This window comes from Pocillopora verrucosa, chromosome 1 (assembly GCF_036669915.1).
Source record: "Pocillopora verrucosa isolate sample1 chromosome 1, ASM3666991v2, whole genome shotgun sequence".
Classification (NCBI taxonomy): domain Eukaryota; kingdom Metazoa; phylum Cnidaria; class Anthozoa; order Scleractinia; family Pocilloporidae; genus Pocillopora; species Pocillopora verrucosa.
In genome coordinates, this window is record NC_089312.1 from 17,069,348 (window position 1) to 17,086,747 (window position 17,400).

A 17,400-nucleotide genomic window follows, 5' to 3' on the forward strand; every position below is an offset into this window, starting at 1 on the left:
TCTACATAAAAAATGGCCAGTAAAAAATGATCATGCACTTGTTGTACAAAGTTATAAGACACCTGCACCATAAACTAGCAAACTAGCATAAAGTCACACATCTCTCTTAATGTAAAACATTTCTGTGCTTCAGAGTAAAGAAGGGACATTTTAGGGATTTTATTTAAAACGGTTGAAATACCAGTGGAGAAATACAACACTGAAGGTTACTGATCAACTGCTCTGACAGCAAATGATCTGAATTTGTGCTTCAGAGGACTTACACTTGGTAATTATAATAAATGAGATATAGCTTCACATCTCTCACAAATAAAACAGTCACTGCTTTGAATAATTTATGAGTGACAAAATACAGCATCCAACTAATGAGGCAGTCTGAAATAATACAATTAAGGTATTCACTAAATATTAAAAACAATCATCTTGAACTATATTATTTTTCAATCTCACTTTCAATTTCTTGCTAAGAATATCAGAAAGAAAACTAGCTTTCAGTAAAGGTCTTTCATCGTAGTAAAACAAATACCCTCCAGCATTCACAGAACAATGATTTACAAAGTGTGAAAGCTGAAAAAAATTTGCTCATTTTCACACAATGAAATCAGTTTAACTTGCACAGGGAATAAACAACAGGAGGACACTATCAAAATGATTGTCAAAGTATTAATTACATCTTGTCAGCCAGGGCTCGTTCATCCAAAACCTGAAACCAAGAAATTAAAGTCAAAAAGCATCTCGATAGGACTTTCATTTATGCATTTGAAGCTTGTGCTAAATAACCCTTTGACCCCTACCAGTGATAAGCATTTGACTTCTCCCAGTAGTATCACCCCTGAATCAAACATTAAATTCATGAGAATTAAAGGAAATGGTTGCAAAATTACAAAGCCCTTGAGTACCCAGCTAATTCTCCTTGTAAGTATCATAGCAAATGTATAGAGAATGGTGTGGAGATTTTAAAAGCTGATGTTACAAAATTACAAAGCCCTTGAGTACCCAGCTAATTCTCCTTGTAAGTATCATAGCAAATGTATAGAGAATGGTGTGGAGAATTTAAAAGCTGATGTTACAAAATTACAAAGCCCTTGAGTACCCAGCTAATTCTCCTTGTAAGTATCATAGCAAATGTATAGAGAATGGTGTGGAGAATTTAAAAGCTGATGTTACAAAATTACAAAGCCCTTGAGTACCAAGCTAATTCTCCTTGTAAGTATCATAGCAAATGTATAGAGAATGGTGTGGAGAATTTAAAAACTGATGTTAAGGTATAAAGGGTTAAGACAAAGTATTGTGGTATTACCTTTTTCAGGGTGCTGCCCATTTGAGCTGGTGATAAAGTCACAGTAACACCTGCATTTTTAAGAGCTTTTATCTAAAGTGAAACAATGATCACTGCAGTTAGAGCTAAATTGTAAATTGAACATAGGCCTAAATGACCATTTTGTGTGAATATCAATATCAATGAACAATCAGCTGAATTCTGTTGGTAGAGTTTGATGTCAATAATAATTATCATCACTATAAATACATGAAATATTTATATATTTGTACCTTAAGTTCAGCAGTTCCTTTACCCCCTGCAATAATTGCACCAGCATGACCTGTAAACAGTGCAAAGAAACAACATCAGTCAAGAAAGAAATTATCTCCAAAACAATCCTAGCAATTTTGATTCTGATTAATTTTTTGATGATCTGTCTACCATGTAATTGGCAAATGGTCCTGTTGATGTTCATATACAGTTTTGTGAGACTTAGGTGCCTTTGTTACCCATGTGCCAGTTAGGTGCTATATGATAAGTCCTTTCTCCTAACTGTTAACAAAATGTTTCTGATGTACTAACAAAGTTCTTATCAAAAAAAGTCGCAAACTATCTAATTCTCAAAATTTTTCATTAACCCATAAACTCCCAAAGGTGATTAACATGTAACTTTCCCCTACAATATTCAGCAAACTGGTTTTGAGAATACTCAAACCTGTCACATACAGTAGAAGTGGTTATCTTGACCTAATACCAAATTCTTGGAATTTATTTACAAGGAAATTTTTTACAGCTAGAGGGGAGAATTAACAACTAGATATTGGGAGCTAAAGGTTTAGTTCTTGTTAATATTTCTTTAAGACAAACTCAAACTCAAACTCACTGGTACAATTCAGGTGTCTAATTGAAGGCATCTAATTTCATATTGCCCTACTGTTGCAGTCTTAGCCAATTTTGTAATTACCGGTACATGACTAAGTATACCACAAACAATATACATGTATGATGCTGTCAAGGCAATGATATGCACTGAATAAGGGGGTAATTTTTCATTGCAAATGTCAGCTGTTTTAAGAAAGGATATAAGTCAAAAAATTCATCAAACCCACCATGCCTTATCCTTACGATGACATTTTCTCAGATTTCCCTGGAAACTTGAGGTCAAGAAACTGTGACCTAAAAACACGCTAACCTCAATAACTTTTGGAGCTATTGCATGCACTTTGAAGCCTTTTTGCAAACCTTTCTCCAAACAGTTGTAAACAGCTGTCTACTGAGTAGAGAGCAAAAAATGGCCAAAACATAACAACAAAAGACATAAGATCCTCCTCACCCATTCTCCTTCCAGGAGGTGCTGTTACTCCAGCAATAAATGACACTACAGGCTTGGCATTCTCCCCTTGATTATGCTGTAGAAGAAACTCGGCTGCTTTTTCCTCAGCACCTCCTCCAATCTCACCGATTAGGATAATACCTGTAATAAACCAAAATTATTTGTTTGGAGCAATTATAAATTCAGCGTCATATGATAAGCAGAATTATACACTCATTTTGATTGGTTCTTACCTATAAACAACATTTTTTTTATCATTTAGAATAAATAGATTCCATGGTACTGTGCCTCTGTACAGGGACAGATCACAGAATGTGATAAGAACATATGCAACACACTCAGCAGAGCCTTGTGTGCCACTTATTTGATCTTTAACTGAACAGATGCACTGTAACATGGAATCTTTGTCAATTTTAACACCTGAACCTAAATTCAGTAAGAAAGAGTAACTCATATGACATTGTTTATGTAATAGAAATTACTAATTCTTGGAATGTAAGAATCATTTATCAATCAATTCTAATTTTCAACAAACCCTAACCATAACCCTAACCTATCACATGTGTTTTGTTTACAAAAATTCTAGAGAGAATTGTGTACTCTTTTCAGTTTAATGAACATCATGGGAGAAGAGATAACAAGACAATGTATTATATGATTATGTGAAAAATGATGTTAATTAGCAAAGCAAATTGATACCTTCTGTCTCTGGGTCTTTTAAAAACACATCTAGGCAGTCCATAAAGTTTGTTCCATTAAAAGGATCTCCACCAATACCTGTGATTAACATATGGAAAATGAGCAAAACCTACCAAGGAGCTAATATTTCTGTTAATAGTGTAAAATAGCAGTGGGTAAATTACTGCAATCAGATGAAAATTCTAGACATACATGCAATGACATTTTATCAAAAAAGTCAAATGAATACAACAATTTTATCAATATCAGAAATCCATTTCAACAATTCTATATCCTAACAGAAATAACTGTGTTTCTTCTCACATATACCCTGGATGAGCCTTGATAATTCCCTAACTGAAGATGAAAATTCTAAAACCTTACAATTATTCCTACTTACCTACACACAGAGACTGTCCAAGGCCAACCTCTGTAGTCTGATGGACAGCTTCGTATGTTAGAGTTCCTGATCTTGAGACAATACCTGGAACAAATGCAGAGCAATTCCTCTGTTAGGATGTAACAAGAGGTAAGACAAAATTCATATCTAACTTGTACTTAACTATCTCCAATTACTTTACTTTTCATGAGACAAATCGGCTGATCATGCAACCACCCACTTGTTATTTAGCCTGTAAATGCATCACTGCTCTGTTACTACCCTAAAGCATATAAAGCATTCCACTCAATTTAATTTCACGTGCAGTGACGAAAATGAACAGTCATGTTGGTGAAAATTGGCACGTAAATTTCTACATTGAAAAGCCACACATACAGAAGAAGTAGAATGAAGAAGTTTAGTTTACTGACCTATTTTTCCAGGTTTGTGTATGTGACCCGGCATAATACCAATTTTACACTCTCCTGGCTGCCAAGCAATGGACAGCAAATCATATAAGTTGAAAGAAGGATAGAAATAGTTGTAACTAACTACAATGAAACACTATCAATAAAATAGATAATACTAGTAATTGGATTTTCCAAAACAGTGATTGTAAGTTTTGTACATAGGTATAAACATTTTCAACTTAAACAAAGACATTATCTTCTCCTCAAATTAAAGTTAATGTAATTACCTTGATTATTCCAGGGCAATTAGGACCAACCATTCTACATCTATCTTGCCGTTCTAGTGTGTGTTTGATTTTCACCATATCTTTTTGAGGTATTCCCTCTGTTATGCACACAATTAAACCAATTTCAGCTTCAATTGCTTCTAAAACAGCAGCTGCAGCAAATGGTGGTGGTACATACACTACAGTGGCATTTGCACCAGTTGCATCCTTGGCCTAAAAGAAAATTGTTTAAAGTTTAACATGAGAGTTTCCTGTAAAGTTCTGAAATCACAATCCTCTGACAGTTTAGAAGAAAATAGTTATAAATGCTTCAAAAGATGGTGGGGGGGGAGGGGGTGGGGGTGCAAACTAGCAAAGGGGCAAAACCTGCTACAAAACCTGCATAAATTATATCAATGACAAGCACACCTTTGGTGGCTATTTTGTCAAGAAAACCAGGGGGATTCCACAGGAGTAGCTATAATCCTAAAATATTACAGTGAGTACATATAGACTTTGGTAACAGCACTGACTACTTTTGACAACCCCCATGAAGTGTCTCAGGTCACCATCTTACCTCTTTCACACTATCAAATACAGAAAGCCCTAAGTGAGACTGACCACCTTTCCCTGGAGAAACACCTCCAACCATCTGTGTTCCATAAGCAATTGACTGTTCACTGTGGAAAGTTCCCTAGTAAGGTAAAGCAAAGCACAAGTTGCTAGATCAGTTTTAAGACCTGTTTCAAGAGAATTCAAATGGAGTCATGGAAAGAAGCAACAAAGAAAAGGACAAATACTTAGGAAGGAGATCAGAGAATTAAAAGTTAATCAAAGGCCACTATTTTCCAAACTTAATTCCGAGAAGAAAACATTCTAAATATTTTACATTATTGAGTTTACATGTTGTGCTTTAAAATGACTTCAGACTAAAATAATTTCACACTAGTTTGATTGTAACTTTCCTATTTTTTTGGACTATGGTAATGCATCAAGTGCAAAGGAAAATTGCAATTCAAACTGGCTCAAGATCATTTTGACCTGAATTTTTTTCAAAATTCAAACAATATCATCATCCATGGAATGTTTTAAGGTTTTAAAGTTTTTTTTTCAAAATGTCCAACTTCCTTCTGGATAATTGTTTTTCTCTATGCAGTCAAACTTTCTTATCACTATTAGTGACAGAGGGTAATGGTAAAATATTCCGATGACTAAGTGGTTCAAGAAGTTTGGAATTGGCTGTGGCTATCCATTTAGGAAACCAGATCAAAACTTAAACTTGCTTTTTTCTTATCGTTGACAGCCATGTGACCTGATAATATTATATTTCTTTATCAAATTATCTGGTTGAGTTTATCATACCTGTTTTCCAGTAAAGCCTTGACAAATAACTTTGGTGTGTTTACCAATCAAAAGATTATTCCTGGTACTGTCATAGTTGTGGCGAATTCCTATTTGTTCTAGGCTGACACCTGTATTGGTGAAGTATTATGAAATGAAGGCATCAGTAACATGTGCTATTTATCAATCATGCATGTTCCCAAATATTTATGAAGTCAAGTAAAAACCTTTCTTACTTACAGCCACATATTCCAAGAAGGATCAAACAGGAAAGAAAAGTAACAATGATTTTCATTCTGAATGTGGAGTTCAGAGAAGAACTCTACATAATCAGAAACTGGAAATAATTTTATTTCATTCTTCCATGACAAAGGGTACCTCAATGCCACTTTCTGCAAAAGCAGTAATAGAAGACATTGCCAAGGAAATGAGACTGTACATATCTTAATACAATGCAAAAGATATACAGATGTGAAGATTGCTTCTTTAAAAGTAAGTGTCATAATGAAAACATATCAATGTCAAGTTTCCCACAATTTCCATGAAAAACAATTTATGGGCATGAGATTTCTCAATGCTTCCAATAAGGAAAGGTGAGAAGATTAAGGAAGGGGAACGGTTGAACTAGTACGGCCAATAAACTACAACCGTTATCTGTACAATTTCTGTGTACTTTTGCAACACTATAGCTTATTCTCGGCAACTTTTCAAAACCAACCAGGTTGTTAATTGCATCTTTTTTTTAAGACTCGACGTCCATACAACCATAGCAAGTAAGTGCAAAGTATAGTTATAATGACAAATACTGAGCTGAAATTGTCTGCTATGAGAATTTCACCGTGACATTTGCAAGAGCTGCAGGCAGAAACAGACGTGTAAGACTGACAGGCCCTCGGCTAACAACACCTTTACAGCTATGCAAAATTATAAAGACTTCAGTGTATCTTTCAAGAAAGCAATGGCAATATAATAATATGGCTCACCAAATCGACGAAGTGCCACGCGAAACGCCATCTTGGAAAGACACCTGCCCGAAAGTCTATGCGAGCCAGAACGATCAAACTTGCAAAGAACTATGGGACGTGGCAAGTTCAGGCAGATAAAGCGCGGTTAGGTTTGATTGTGAGAATTGTGTTTATTTATGTTCGAGTGTTGTAATGGATTTTACTCCCGAAGAACTTGATCTCAGCTCCCCTTGCTTACTGGTGGAGAATTCTCAGTCTCAGGAAACCGAAACAATCTTTCGATCGGACAGTGCGTGTGATTTGGCGATTCTGAAACAGTTGACTCGATTGTCAACCAGTCGGACGGATCCTTCAGCGGGCATCTCTTGTGACCATCCGTCGTTTCCTCGAAATTGTGCCGCTATAAGTTGTTCTACTACTGGAGGAGAGGGTGTAAGAAGAGAGGAAGGTGAAAAAAGCCGGCAACCGGACGATCGCGGCCAACATGGACAAGGACGTGATAGCAGCGGAGGTAATGATAGAGGAGGTAGCGATGGTGGAGGAGGTGATGATAACGGGAGTAGGGATGGGGGCGATGAAGGTGGCGGAGGGGATGCCGGTGGGGGGGACGGTGGTGGTGGTGATGATAATGACAACGATGAAAATAACGAGCAAGATCCCAGTGCAAATGAGGAAGAATCCCCTCATCCAGACGATCCATCCTCTTCAAGTGATGCACTACCAGAGCTAATTCGCCCTCCAGAAGTTGCTACCCTCTCAGAACCACTGGTTCGAGTTGTGGTAACAGATTCAACACCTCCCAGACAACATGTTAGTGGGGAAGGAAGAGGAACTGTTCATGACTTTAGTGGAGACAATTACAGTGAGGCGTCAACTGGTGTTGTTGGTGAGGGGGCTGATGTTGCTTCTGACCTTAGTGAAGTATCTACAGCCCCTGTGGATGAGGAGAAGAAGTCAACATGCTCATCAAGCGTTGGTAAGAACACTGATTGCATACTTTCCTATTCCTCTCTGTATAGGTTTCAAACTAAAAATACAAGCAGTAACCTCCAATCTAAAACCAATCTAAAATCTCTGGGTCCTTTGAATTTGGACTTGTATCACCAATGGCTTTTGATGAGTATTTACATTACAATTGCAACTTACTTTGCTCAATACACAGGACATAAGTCTGATCATGGCTCAGCCATGAGCAGCAGCAGTTACCATGGAGATCTCAGCAACTTGTCTAGTGAAAGTGGCTCCCAAGTATCCCCAGAAGTGCGTAAACACCTTCCACAATTACTAAGGAAACAGTCAACCAGTGATACTAGCACTAGCAGTGCTGCGTCGAAAGAGGAGAAAGTGCATGCCACAGTTACTGGTTATACGCTGTGGTCAATGGAGGAAGAGCAAGAAGGTTGTTCTTCCCAAGAGGACATGTTTGCCTCTTCTCAAGGCCATCAGGAAGGGACAACAAGACCAAACCTTTCGGTTGACTTGAAGTTACCACAACACCAATCCACTCCAGTGGATGACAAAAACAGCAGAGAATCACATCCTAGTGAGCGATCACTGTACAAGCAGGTGTTCACTTCCAAGCAACGTACATCAACACCAGTTGAAGGTGGTGGTGGATTTTTCTGCACCCCTCCCTCTCAAGAAACACCAATTGACAATGTGGCTTTTCAAAGCTTGCAATTTTCTGGAGAGCCTAGTGTCAGGGTGTCTTCATCTTCATCATCAGATAAAGTGCATCCTTCACCTGATGCCTATAGCTCAGTTCAAGACTTACATCCATCCTCCCCAACAGCTGCTGCTGAAGAGCAAGTAGAAAAGAAAAGTAACAGGTAAAAAGAAGGAAGATCCAGATCACAGGGTTAGGGGGAACCTTTTCTCAAAAAAAAGAACCTGTTTCCCAAACTTAAACAAATAACCAAGGTGCACTCGTGGTTTGCAGAGGAAGTATGATAATTTTTTTAAAATAAAGACCAGAGATATGCAATTAAAAAATGGTGACCCACATGAGCAGTGATTAATTTCCTTCAATCTATAATCATAATAAATTATTTATAAGGGAGATGCAATGGCCTCATGGTTAGTGCACTGAAATCTTGGTCAACATATCTGGGTTTGAGACCAAGCCAGGTCATTGTGTTGTGTTCTTGGGATAAACTCTTTTATTTCACAGAACCTCTCTCTAACCCAGGAATATAAATGGGTACTGATAAATTGTCAGAGAAGCCTGATGAAATGCTGGAATGTAACTGTGCAATTTACTAATATCCTATCCAGGGGCTCTAGTCATACTTCTAGTAGCTTCATGCCAAGGAAACCAGGACAGGTTCTTTAGTATTATCAGTTGAGTTGGTAACATAAATTGGCCAGGTTCAAAGCTGATGGTGGCCAATTTAGGTTATCAACTCAGTTGATAACACTGAATTACCCTGTTACACTCTCTTACCAATGCAGCTATACATTTTTTGTAAGGAGCTTACCCCCTTTATTCTGGATAGGTTCTGGCTGGCCAGACAGCTTAGCTCAACTACAGCTGTTTTTTTGTCTAATGATACATGTGATTTACTATGGTGAAGTACCAGAAGCCATTTGAATTTCATATATCTTTTCATGAATGAAATTATTCATGGATAACACACAGCAATGTAGTTCTTGTTGTAAGTATTATATTTATGATAATTCATTTCTATTTAGGAAAGAGGGAACATATGAGAAAGGGTGTGAAGACAGACAGACTCAAAAATCCAAAAACATCAAAGAATCTGTAAAAAATGATGTGGAGAAGGAACAGTCAGAGATGTCAAAAGCAGCAGCAGAATTGTTGCAGTCATTTGATATGTCACAAAGCCAAGAAAGACATTTGGAAAAGCCAGCATCTCTAAGACTCAGAGAATCATTAGATGATGAAAGAGTTGAGTTACCTCTCTGGCAGCAAAAGCAACAGCAAGAGGCACTCCAGCAAGCCAGTGACACCAATGAAAAGAAGTCAAGTGACACTTCCTCAAAAGGTTCATCCAGTGAGGACTCATCTAAGGGTGAATCATCACCTCAACTGCAGCAGTGGCAGCCAGTTAGTAGTGCTTTGAGTAACAGCAGCCTAGGATCCACAGGTTCAAAAGGAAAATATACAGTGCTGCCACCAAATGGCTCTAAGGAGCAGTGTGTACCTTTCATAAGTGGTAGCTTTCTTGACAGTCCTAGGCATGAGCCACTAATTTCTGATTTACCAGTAGATCACCCTAAGCAGAGCTTACATGAAGAACAGTTGTCATTGTCTCCATCCTCACTAATAATACATCCCTTTGAACCAAGCAAAAGTAAGGCTGAAGGTACTGAAGAAAGCCCTGCTGTGCTGCCAGGTCCCACACAACCAGAGATGAGTGAGGATATGTTCTTTCCTGTAATAAACCAGGAAGGCAAGGAACAGAAAAGTATTTCAGGTATTTCATAATCTCTATCTTGCTGTATATTTAACAAATAGATCATGTGTTGCAGTGTGTCTGTTGGTAAAAACAAACAAGTGGCAGACAAGGCACAGCTGAGTGTGTTTCTGATATTCTTATCACATTTTTATGTCTCCTGTGATCTTTTCCTAATTATACAGACCAAGCATATCATGGAATCTATTTGTTTTATATGTCAAAAAAAGAAAAATGTTGAAATTGGTGATGTTAGCTATAACAGCTGTCCTCAAATAGATCATAAATAAGAACCAATCACAACACAAGTATAATTGAGCTTATCATATAAAATATTATATTTCTAATTCTCAAAGTCTATATACACCTGTGGTTACACGTTGAAATGCAGCTGGTGAAATTAGGATATTGGCTTCTATTAAGAGAGATGTAGAGAAAAACCCTTTGATCACAATTATTAGGAACAAACAACAAATGGAGACCACATGTGACACCAAGTTTGGAATTTACATAGGGGCCACTGTGGAGGCAGACAATTTCCATCCCTGCTTCCCAAAAAGGCATTGAATGTATGCACAAGAGAACTGTGGACCTTAAGTTGACAGACTAGATGTAGTTGCAAAATCAGTGAAACCATTGAATTGCCCAGTTCTGTTTGATTATTTTCCTTCCAGCTGTTATATATTTTAATTTGAAATTGATTTAGAGAACTTAGAGATATATCTTAATAACAACCCCAAGTGGAAAAAGCAGTGAATCCTCATCAAGTGTCTGAGATGGTGTGTCAAAATTGTACAAAGTTAAATCTAAATTACCCTGGTGAGTCAAAGCTGTTTCACGAATTTTTTTTTATCAGATGAATCTCCTGACCAGCCAATGGAAGAACAAAATATTCAAGAGGTCTTAGATTCTCAAGACATAGTGATGCCGTTCTCATTGCACCTGACTCAGTCGCAGTTGGTCATGGGAAGCCAGATGCCATCAGATACCAGCCAGGGACTGGAGGGGATTCAGGAGGTAAAACAACACAGAGAATGATAGTTTCTCCTTACAGTTTCACCCTTGATTCAAGTATTGAGGTCATGAGAATAAAGGAAATGATCACCAATTTAAAAAGCTTTTAATTGTCTATCGAATTCTCCTTGTCAGTACTATGGAAAATGTAAAGAGAGAATATAAATACGAATGTTAGAGTGTAAAGGGTTAAAATCCATTTGTATTACACGCTTGTCTGTAAGTTGACATTGTGAGGAGAAGTTTAATTTTAATCATTTCTTGGAGTTTAAACGTTGGGAAATGCTTGGTCAGAAAGGTGGAGGCAAATACTGGACCCCTTGGAACTTGTCCAATTTTTTTTTTTCAATCTTTCACAGGATGTGATTGTCAGTGAGGTGACAAATAACGTCACCGAGTGCAAACTGGCAGAAACAATTCAAGCTGAAGAGGCAAGTACTTTGACAAAACAAGACTCCGGCAGCCAGTCCATTTTGGCCCCTTTGGGAAGACAATTTCCTACAATGGCTCTTGCCCAAGATGATAATGACAAGGAACAGCTGACTATGAACGTTCCAACCAAAGCACCGGAGAATCTTGTGAGATCTACTGACGGCATCGACGAAATTCATCGAGACCAAGGTACCTACCCCTTTACGGATAGGGGCGATGTAATCCACCCTCCAGAGAAGACTGCACCTGTTGAAGAATCAGGGGGTGTCACTCAACCTGTGGAGCAGGAAGCGCCCGATGATCTTATACAAGAACAGGCAAGCATACCGGAGAAGGGAACTGAAATGATATTCTGGGAGAAAGACACTTCTGATGATCTTGAAAAAGAACAATCAAGCACAGCAGGCGTTCATGCAAGAAAACCGATAAAACCAACGCTCCCAGCAGCAATATTTTCAGAATCCTCGAGTGACTCTGGTACAAGTTTCCACTTTTCCTTACCAAGGGAGCCGCTAAGACCACTGACGTCTACCACTCCACCCCCCTTCAGACCCGTTAGTCCGGACACTCCAGACTCAGAGGAGAGGAGTAGCCGACGCAGTACTATCCCGGATGTGGCTCTTCCTGTGGTTAGAGAGACGCCAGGGATGTCTAGCCAAGGTATTTTTGAAATCTTTTACGTGGTGTGATTTCTCACCACCATGAGAGAGTCGGGACAATTGATCAAATGATCGGCAGATCCTATTACCCTACCATTACACGTTAGAGAAGGGGAAAGTGGAGTTACTCAAACTCACAGCAGTATTTTTCAATGAAAGTTATTACGGTGTAATCTTGTATGAACAAGAGCCTAAGTCATAGAAAATGCTTCTTCGGTGATGCGTCATTTATTACGATAGATACCGAGAGTGCGAAAGGAAACTCGCTGACTTCGATCGGGTTCAAAGTCGAATACAGTCAAGTTAGGGAAAAATACCACAGGCAGCCAAGACATTATTGTCTTGGTAGTCAATAGTTCCTGAAAGTCTTGAAGAACAAAAAAAAAGGTTTCAACTTCTCTTTTGATGTTGGGCATTAGGACGAAAAACATAATTTTCTTATCCTGTAACAAACCTGATGGACACAGGACTTGTAGTGGGGGGGGGAGAGGAGGGGCTAGGGAGATTGAGCTCACATATTTCCAGAGTAGCTTCAGAATTCTCCCAAAGGTCATGACTTTTTCAATGACATTAAGTCTTTTTTCTCCGTTCAGAGGTAGCCTTCCATTTCGAGCCCAGCCAACCTCGGGCTTCTACATCCACAGAGAGCTTAGACCGTCCTCACTCCAATGCCCCAGTACCCCCGCGATCAATATTTAGTCGCGCTCGAAAAGCCATCGCCAAAACTAATAAGAGAGGAATGAGAGAGGTCCAAAGCGACGACGATCCGTTTGCATTTACCGCCGAAGATGATGTACCAGAACCCGTGCGAAAAAAGCCAAAAAGAGGATCTCCTCGTGGGACGCGTGGAAAAGAGATTAGACCAAGAGCAGAGGTCAAAAATATCACGAGCACTAAAAGAGTTCGCGAAGAAAGGGAGGCTTCCTCTGAGAGCGAAGGATTAGAGGAAGCACTCTCAAAACGATTCAGAAGAGAGGATGATGAACTAAAACCTGACAAAGGCGAGGCGGTAAAGGCTACATCATCAGGTGCCGTACACTACAAGCAAATCATGCGCACATGCACTGTAACCACGGTAACGACTCAAGTGAAACGAAATGTAACTATGACCATCGTCGATGAGGAATCAGGAGAAGTTGTGCAGGTTTTCACCTTTGAAGAAGATGGGGAACCGAAAGTGGAGAGCCAAGAGGAGGAGAAGGAGGAAGTCACTAAATTTGTGGAGACTTCCAACGTCGACGGGTCTCGTGTAACAGTTACTGCGAAGACACCGAAACAAGATGAGCTTCAGCAACAAAACAGAAGTTCTCCGCGAAGGAAAAGTAGTAAATCACCAGCTTCTAAACAAGCAACGCGCGCTTCTGGTAAAACGCAGGCCTTGGTAACCTCCGGTCAGGGTGATTCTGATAGAAGCTCGGAAGATGGAAGTAAAGGACAAGATGAAAACCAACATACTAGGGGTGAACCCACAGAAATCCCTTCGATCTCAAGGCAGGATACCGAACCAATTTTAGAGAAGGAGTCAAATCACAAACGCTCCTCATCGAGTGACTCCTCTTTGACTCCTGGAACCCGCGTGTTAGCGAAGTGGTTGGACGGTTACTTCTATCCAGGAATAATCACTGCAAAGCAGTACAAAAACGGACGATACTCGGTAACCTTTGACGACGGCGACAAACGAAGGATTCCACGTGAAAACCTTATCATCAAGGATTTATTGCCGGTTGGGCAGAGTGTCATGGCTCAAGGGGATCTTGTAGATGACTTCTATGAAGAAGGGGTGATCGTGGGACATTATCGAGATCGAAACGCACGCGGTTACGAAATACAGACCCAGAATGGTGCAATACGCCGGTACCCACGGAGTAGAATTATTTTATCGGAACAGCAAGCCGTAGCTGTTTTATCCAGTGATAGTTCGTTTAGCGTCACAAGTGGTTCCAGTGTCAGTATTGGAGCACATAGCTTGAGGCGAGCAGGGAGCAGTAACGTTAGCCTACACGATGTCTCCAAGTCGGGTGGCATAGATGCTAAGGACACCTCACGAGACACTAGCTCTAAAGACACGAGCCCGAATGACGAAAGAACGCAGGAAAAAAATGCTGATCGCGCCTCACCACGCGTTGGCCCAAGACGTTCAAAAGTGGCGTCCGCCGACATGGATATCACGCCTAAGTCTACACATAAGTCGTCACATAAGATCAAAGCACAGGCTAGACGTGCGGGACATAGGATTGGTGAGAGCGAGTCGAGTTCAGATGAGCAGCATGGTAAAGCTGGCGGCAAACGACGATATGTTAGGAGAGGGTTGTCATCCACGTATGGTCCCAAATCACCTGCGAGGCCCGTTGGCACGATACCGGCTCAACCTGTGAGAGGACGCACGCCGCGTAAACAGATAAGCGACAGAGAGGACACTGTCGAAGCACCACATCTACCAAGAAACAGGAATACTTTTGCTGGTTTAGCCTTTCTAGTGACAGGCGTGACCAGAGACAAGGATGAGCCTGAAGAGACGGACAGTGAATCGGAGAGAATTGACTTTAATCGCCATCACTTGAAACGTCAGATCGAGGCTGGTGGTGGCGTCGTGCTGTCCTCGTTTCCTCAATCACAGATTTCTGGCGCAGAGTGCTTCTTGATATCCCACACACACCAACGGACACAAAAATATTTCCAATCCCTCGCTTCTGGAATTCCGTGTGTTTCACACATGTGGATAAACGATTGTTGCGCTTGTGATAAGCGTTTGGACTACAAGAAGTACTTGCTCCCTGCTGGAGAAAGCCTAGAGGCCGGGGAAATTGTAGAATGCCGGCCGAGAAGAAACATTTTGGGCGACATGCGAGTAAGTGATATTATTCTCATAATACCCGTGCATCAGTCCAATTTTTGTAGAAAAATAACGCCTACAAGGCAGGCGTAAATAGGGGAGGGAAAAGAAAGGGAAAATCGGAGAAGGGGGAAGTAGAACGAGGACTTCGTGGCTCGTACTTTTAGTGTCTTTCCCCTTCCTCTTTGCGCCTGCCGTGCAGGTAACGGGAAATTGCGTTACCCATTTACATTAAACCAGGAAAATATTGAAGCTCAAGAATCCATGAGGGGCTGGTAAGATCATGCATGCTTCCACAACCATGAAAACGCATAGCTATCTGTATGTGACTCATGAAGGTAATTATTTCATCACCTTGAACTTTTAAAAAGAAAAAATTCCTCTTTCTCTGTGTTCACTCCTTTGGAAAATCGGCTGTAAGGGCAGGTTGTCTTTGGATAACGATGTACATGTAGCCCCTTTGATTTTTATTGTCCTTACCCATTCAGAGTTCTTCCTAAAGGTCTAAAAACTTGTTTCGGTGCTATTTAGAGAATTATGTTCAAGGAAAAGGGAGTTCTTTAAAGTTGCCTAACCATGCATCTCCTAATATTCTCTCATTATTCGGTTTTGTCATTCACAAGGTCTATCTTCACGGGAGCCAGCAGTTCAAGGACACTTGGTCCAGCGTGTTGCTGGCTGCGGGATGTAGGATGGTCGCCAAGCTTCCAGGCCGCGTTGATTACGAATGCGATGTTATCATCTGCGAGGATCACAAGCTTCCTGCGAGTGTCAAACACGCCGCTAATCTGCTTGCGATTCCTATTGTGTCACTGGAATGGCTTCTACAAACACTCATCAACGGTCGACAGGTTCCTTTTGATGGTCACCCGAAGTATGATTATCGGTGTAAGAATTCGTGACCTTGGTCAGAACGCGTGACTAAGCAAGATGTAACCAACCTGAGACTGCCTGTCAGCATGTGAGAGGCGGTACTGCGACGTGTTTTCTTTGGAAGTGTCTCTAACCGTAACTATGGCAAGGTAACAGAAGTGAGTTGACTTTGAAATTACCTATCGATTTTCAGTATTCGTGTGATATCCAAACCTCATAGATCGAACTCGGTAATATCGGTAATATGTCAATATCGACCCACTTTTGAAACGGTCGGCCTGCCATTCGTACCAATTTAGATGGCAATCGAATTTGCTATGGTGTTTAAAAGATGGAAACATGTGGGTCGCATGTAAAGATAGATTGGGAATGTGTGGCAATTGAAACAAAAGCAAATGATACTTGACTCTGAGAGGGTTTCAATTGTTCTGGAAATTTAATTTCCGTTAAATAATAGTCTAAATCAGTGTTCTCCCTTGTTTTAAGCATTATATGTAAAATAAATTTTCAAACCGGTAAAGGAATCCTTCTACCTGTTGAATTTTTAAGAATTCCAAGCAATTTTAAACGGTATTAAGAGGTACTACAGGCGGTAAATTTTACCGGTTACTGTCTGAAAAGGAGAACACCGAGTCTAAACCATGCTTTCTTGAAATTTTGACCACTATACTGTTTTAATGTTTGTAAAATATGATTTTAGCAAGACTAAGTCATAGTAGTAATATCACCAGATCAAATTATTCTCAGATTTTAGCATTAATGAAATATTACCTACGGTACTAATTGAAATACTTTTTGTCGTCAGGGCAAGAGAAAAATAAATTTTAGCGATAATTATTACAAATGGTAGAGTAAATCTCATTTTCTAGTTATGCAATAAATTCACTCTTTTTGCTATATTATTTTTAAAATATGTTTTCTGTTTCTTTTGAGATTTTAATAATTTTATCGAGCTTACAGTCCTTAAAAAACAGTCTAATTAGTTTTTATAGTTTTAATGTTTTTTTTCCTTCGCTGTTCTTCGTCGGCATAGTTCTAATACCTTTTTTTTAATAGAAAACTTTTGATAGATTATATTAATTTTTACTTTTTAAAGTATAGTTTCTGGGCGCCGAGAGTGACACTGAAATAATAAACACGTTTCAAATAAAGATATTATGGTCTGGTTTGAAAGTGATAGAGAATTAAAAATTATGGAAAACGCAATAAAAAAGGGCCTGCTTTTGGCCTTGTGCGAAAACGAACATGTCAGTTCTGTAAAAAAGAAAGTTCGAAAAAAAGATGTGGAATAAAGATTCACAGAACCTAACTTGAGTCGTGTTTATTCCTTGTCTTTGTCTTCAGCCCTTTAACTCCCATGAGTGACCAAGACAGAATTTCTCCTCAACATATCTATACAATATCAACCAGATAAGTAATGAGAATAAAGAAAAATATCAATTTAGGGATAATTGGTTGATCCAATACTAAATTCTCTGAACTAGCATTCTAAGAATTGTATGGTTGACAGTAAGGAGAATTACAAATTTGATCTGGGAGT

General features: G+C 39.4%; 2 protein-coding genes across 2 annotated transcripts; one reads left to right on the forward strand and one right to left on the reverse strand.

Annotated features, from left to right (window-relative positions):
• Nucleotides 1-135: 135 nt before the first annotated feature.
• On the reverse strand, nt 136-6,801 carry LOC131784126 (succinate--CoA ligase [ADP/GDP-forming] subunit alpha, mitochondrial-like). Its single transcript, XM_059100916.2, has 11 exons — nt 6,652-6,801; nt 5,690-5,799; nt 4,905-5,021; nt 4,349-4,561; nt 4,083-4,140; nt 3,673-3,756; nt 3,294-3,371; nt 2,595-2,735; nt 1,552-1,601; nt 1,301-1,372; nt 136-703 (listed from the first exon to the last, which is right to left on the reverse strand). Exons 1-11 carry the CDS (start codon nt 6,680-6,682, stop codon nt 668-670), a joined length of 990 nt encoding a protein of 329 aa, XP_058956899.1. The 5' UTR covers nt 6,683-6,801; the 3' UTR covers nt 136-667.
• On the forward strand, nt 6,770-17,169 carry LOC131784124 (TP53-binding protein 1). The gene is made up of 7 exons (XM_059100914.2): nt 6,770-7,609; nt 7,796-8,462; nt 9,325-10,070; nt 10,906-11,066; nt 11,423-12,155; nt 12,748-15,002; nt 15,611-17,169. The coding sequence occupies exons 1-7, from the start codon at nt 6,826-6,828 to the stop codon at nt 15,887-15,889; spliced, it is 5,625 nt and encodes a 1,874-aa protein (XP_058956897.2). The 5' UTR covers nt 6,770-6,825; the 3' UTR covers nt 15,890-17,169.
• The last annotated feature ends 231 nt before the right edge of the window (nt 17,170-17,400 follow it).

Bases quoted from the DNA above. Each gene is read 5' to 3' on its own strand.
- LOC131784126 (XM_059100916.2), bottom strand. From the start codon at position 6,682: ATGGCGTTTCGCGTGGCACTTCGTCGATTTG. The intron at 4,141-4,348 runs GTAATTACATTA...ATTGCTTGGCAG, and splicing joins ATTGCCCTGGAATAATCAAG to CCAGGAGAGTGTAAAATTGG. The intron at 3,757-4,082 runs GTCAGTAAACTA...CATTTGTTCCAG, and splicing joins ACACAAACCTGGAAAAATAG to GTATTGTCTCAAGATCAGGA.
- LOC131784124 (XM_059100914.2), top strand. From the start codon at position 6,826: ATGGATTTTACTCCCGAAGAACTTGATCTCAGCTCCCCTTGCTTACTG. The intron at 11,067-11,422 runs GTAAAACAACAC...AATCTTTCACAG, and splicing joins GACTGGAGGGGATTCAGGAG to GATGTGATTGTCAGTGAGGT. The intron at 12,156-12,747 runs GTATTTTTGAAA...TTCTCCGTTCAG, and splicing joins GCCAGGGATGTCTAGCCAAG to AGGTAGCCTTCCATTTCGAG.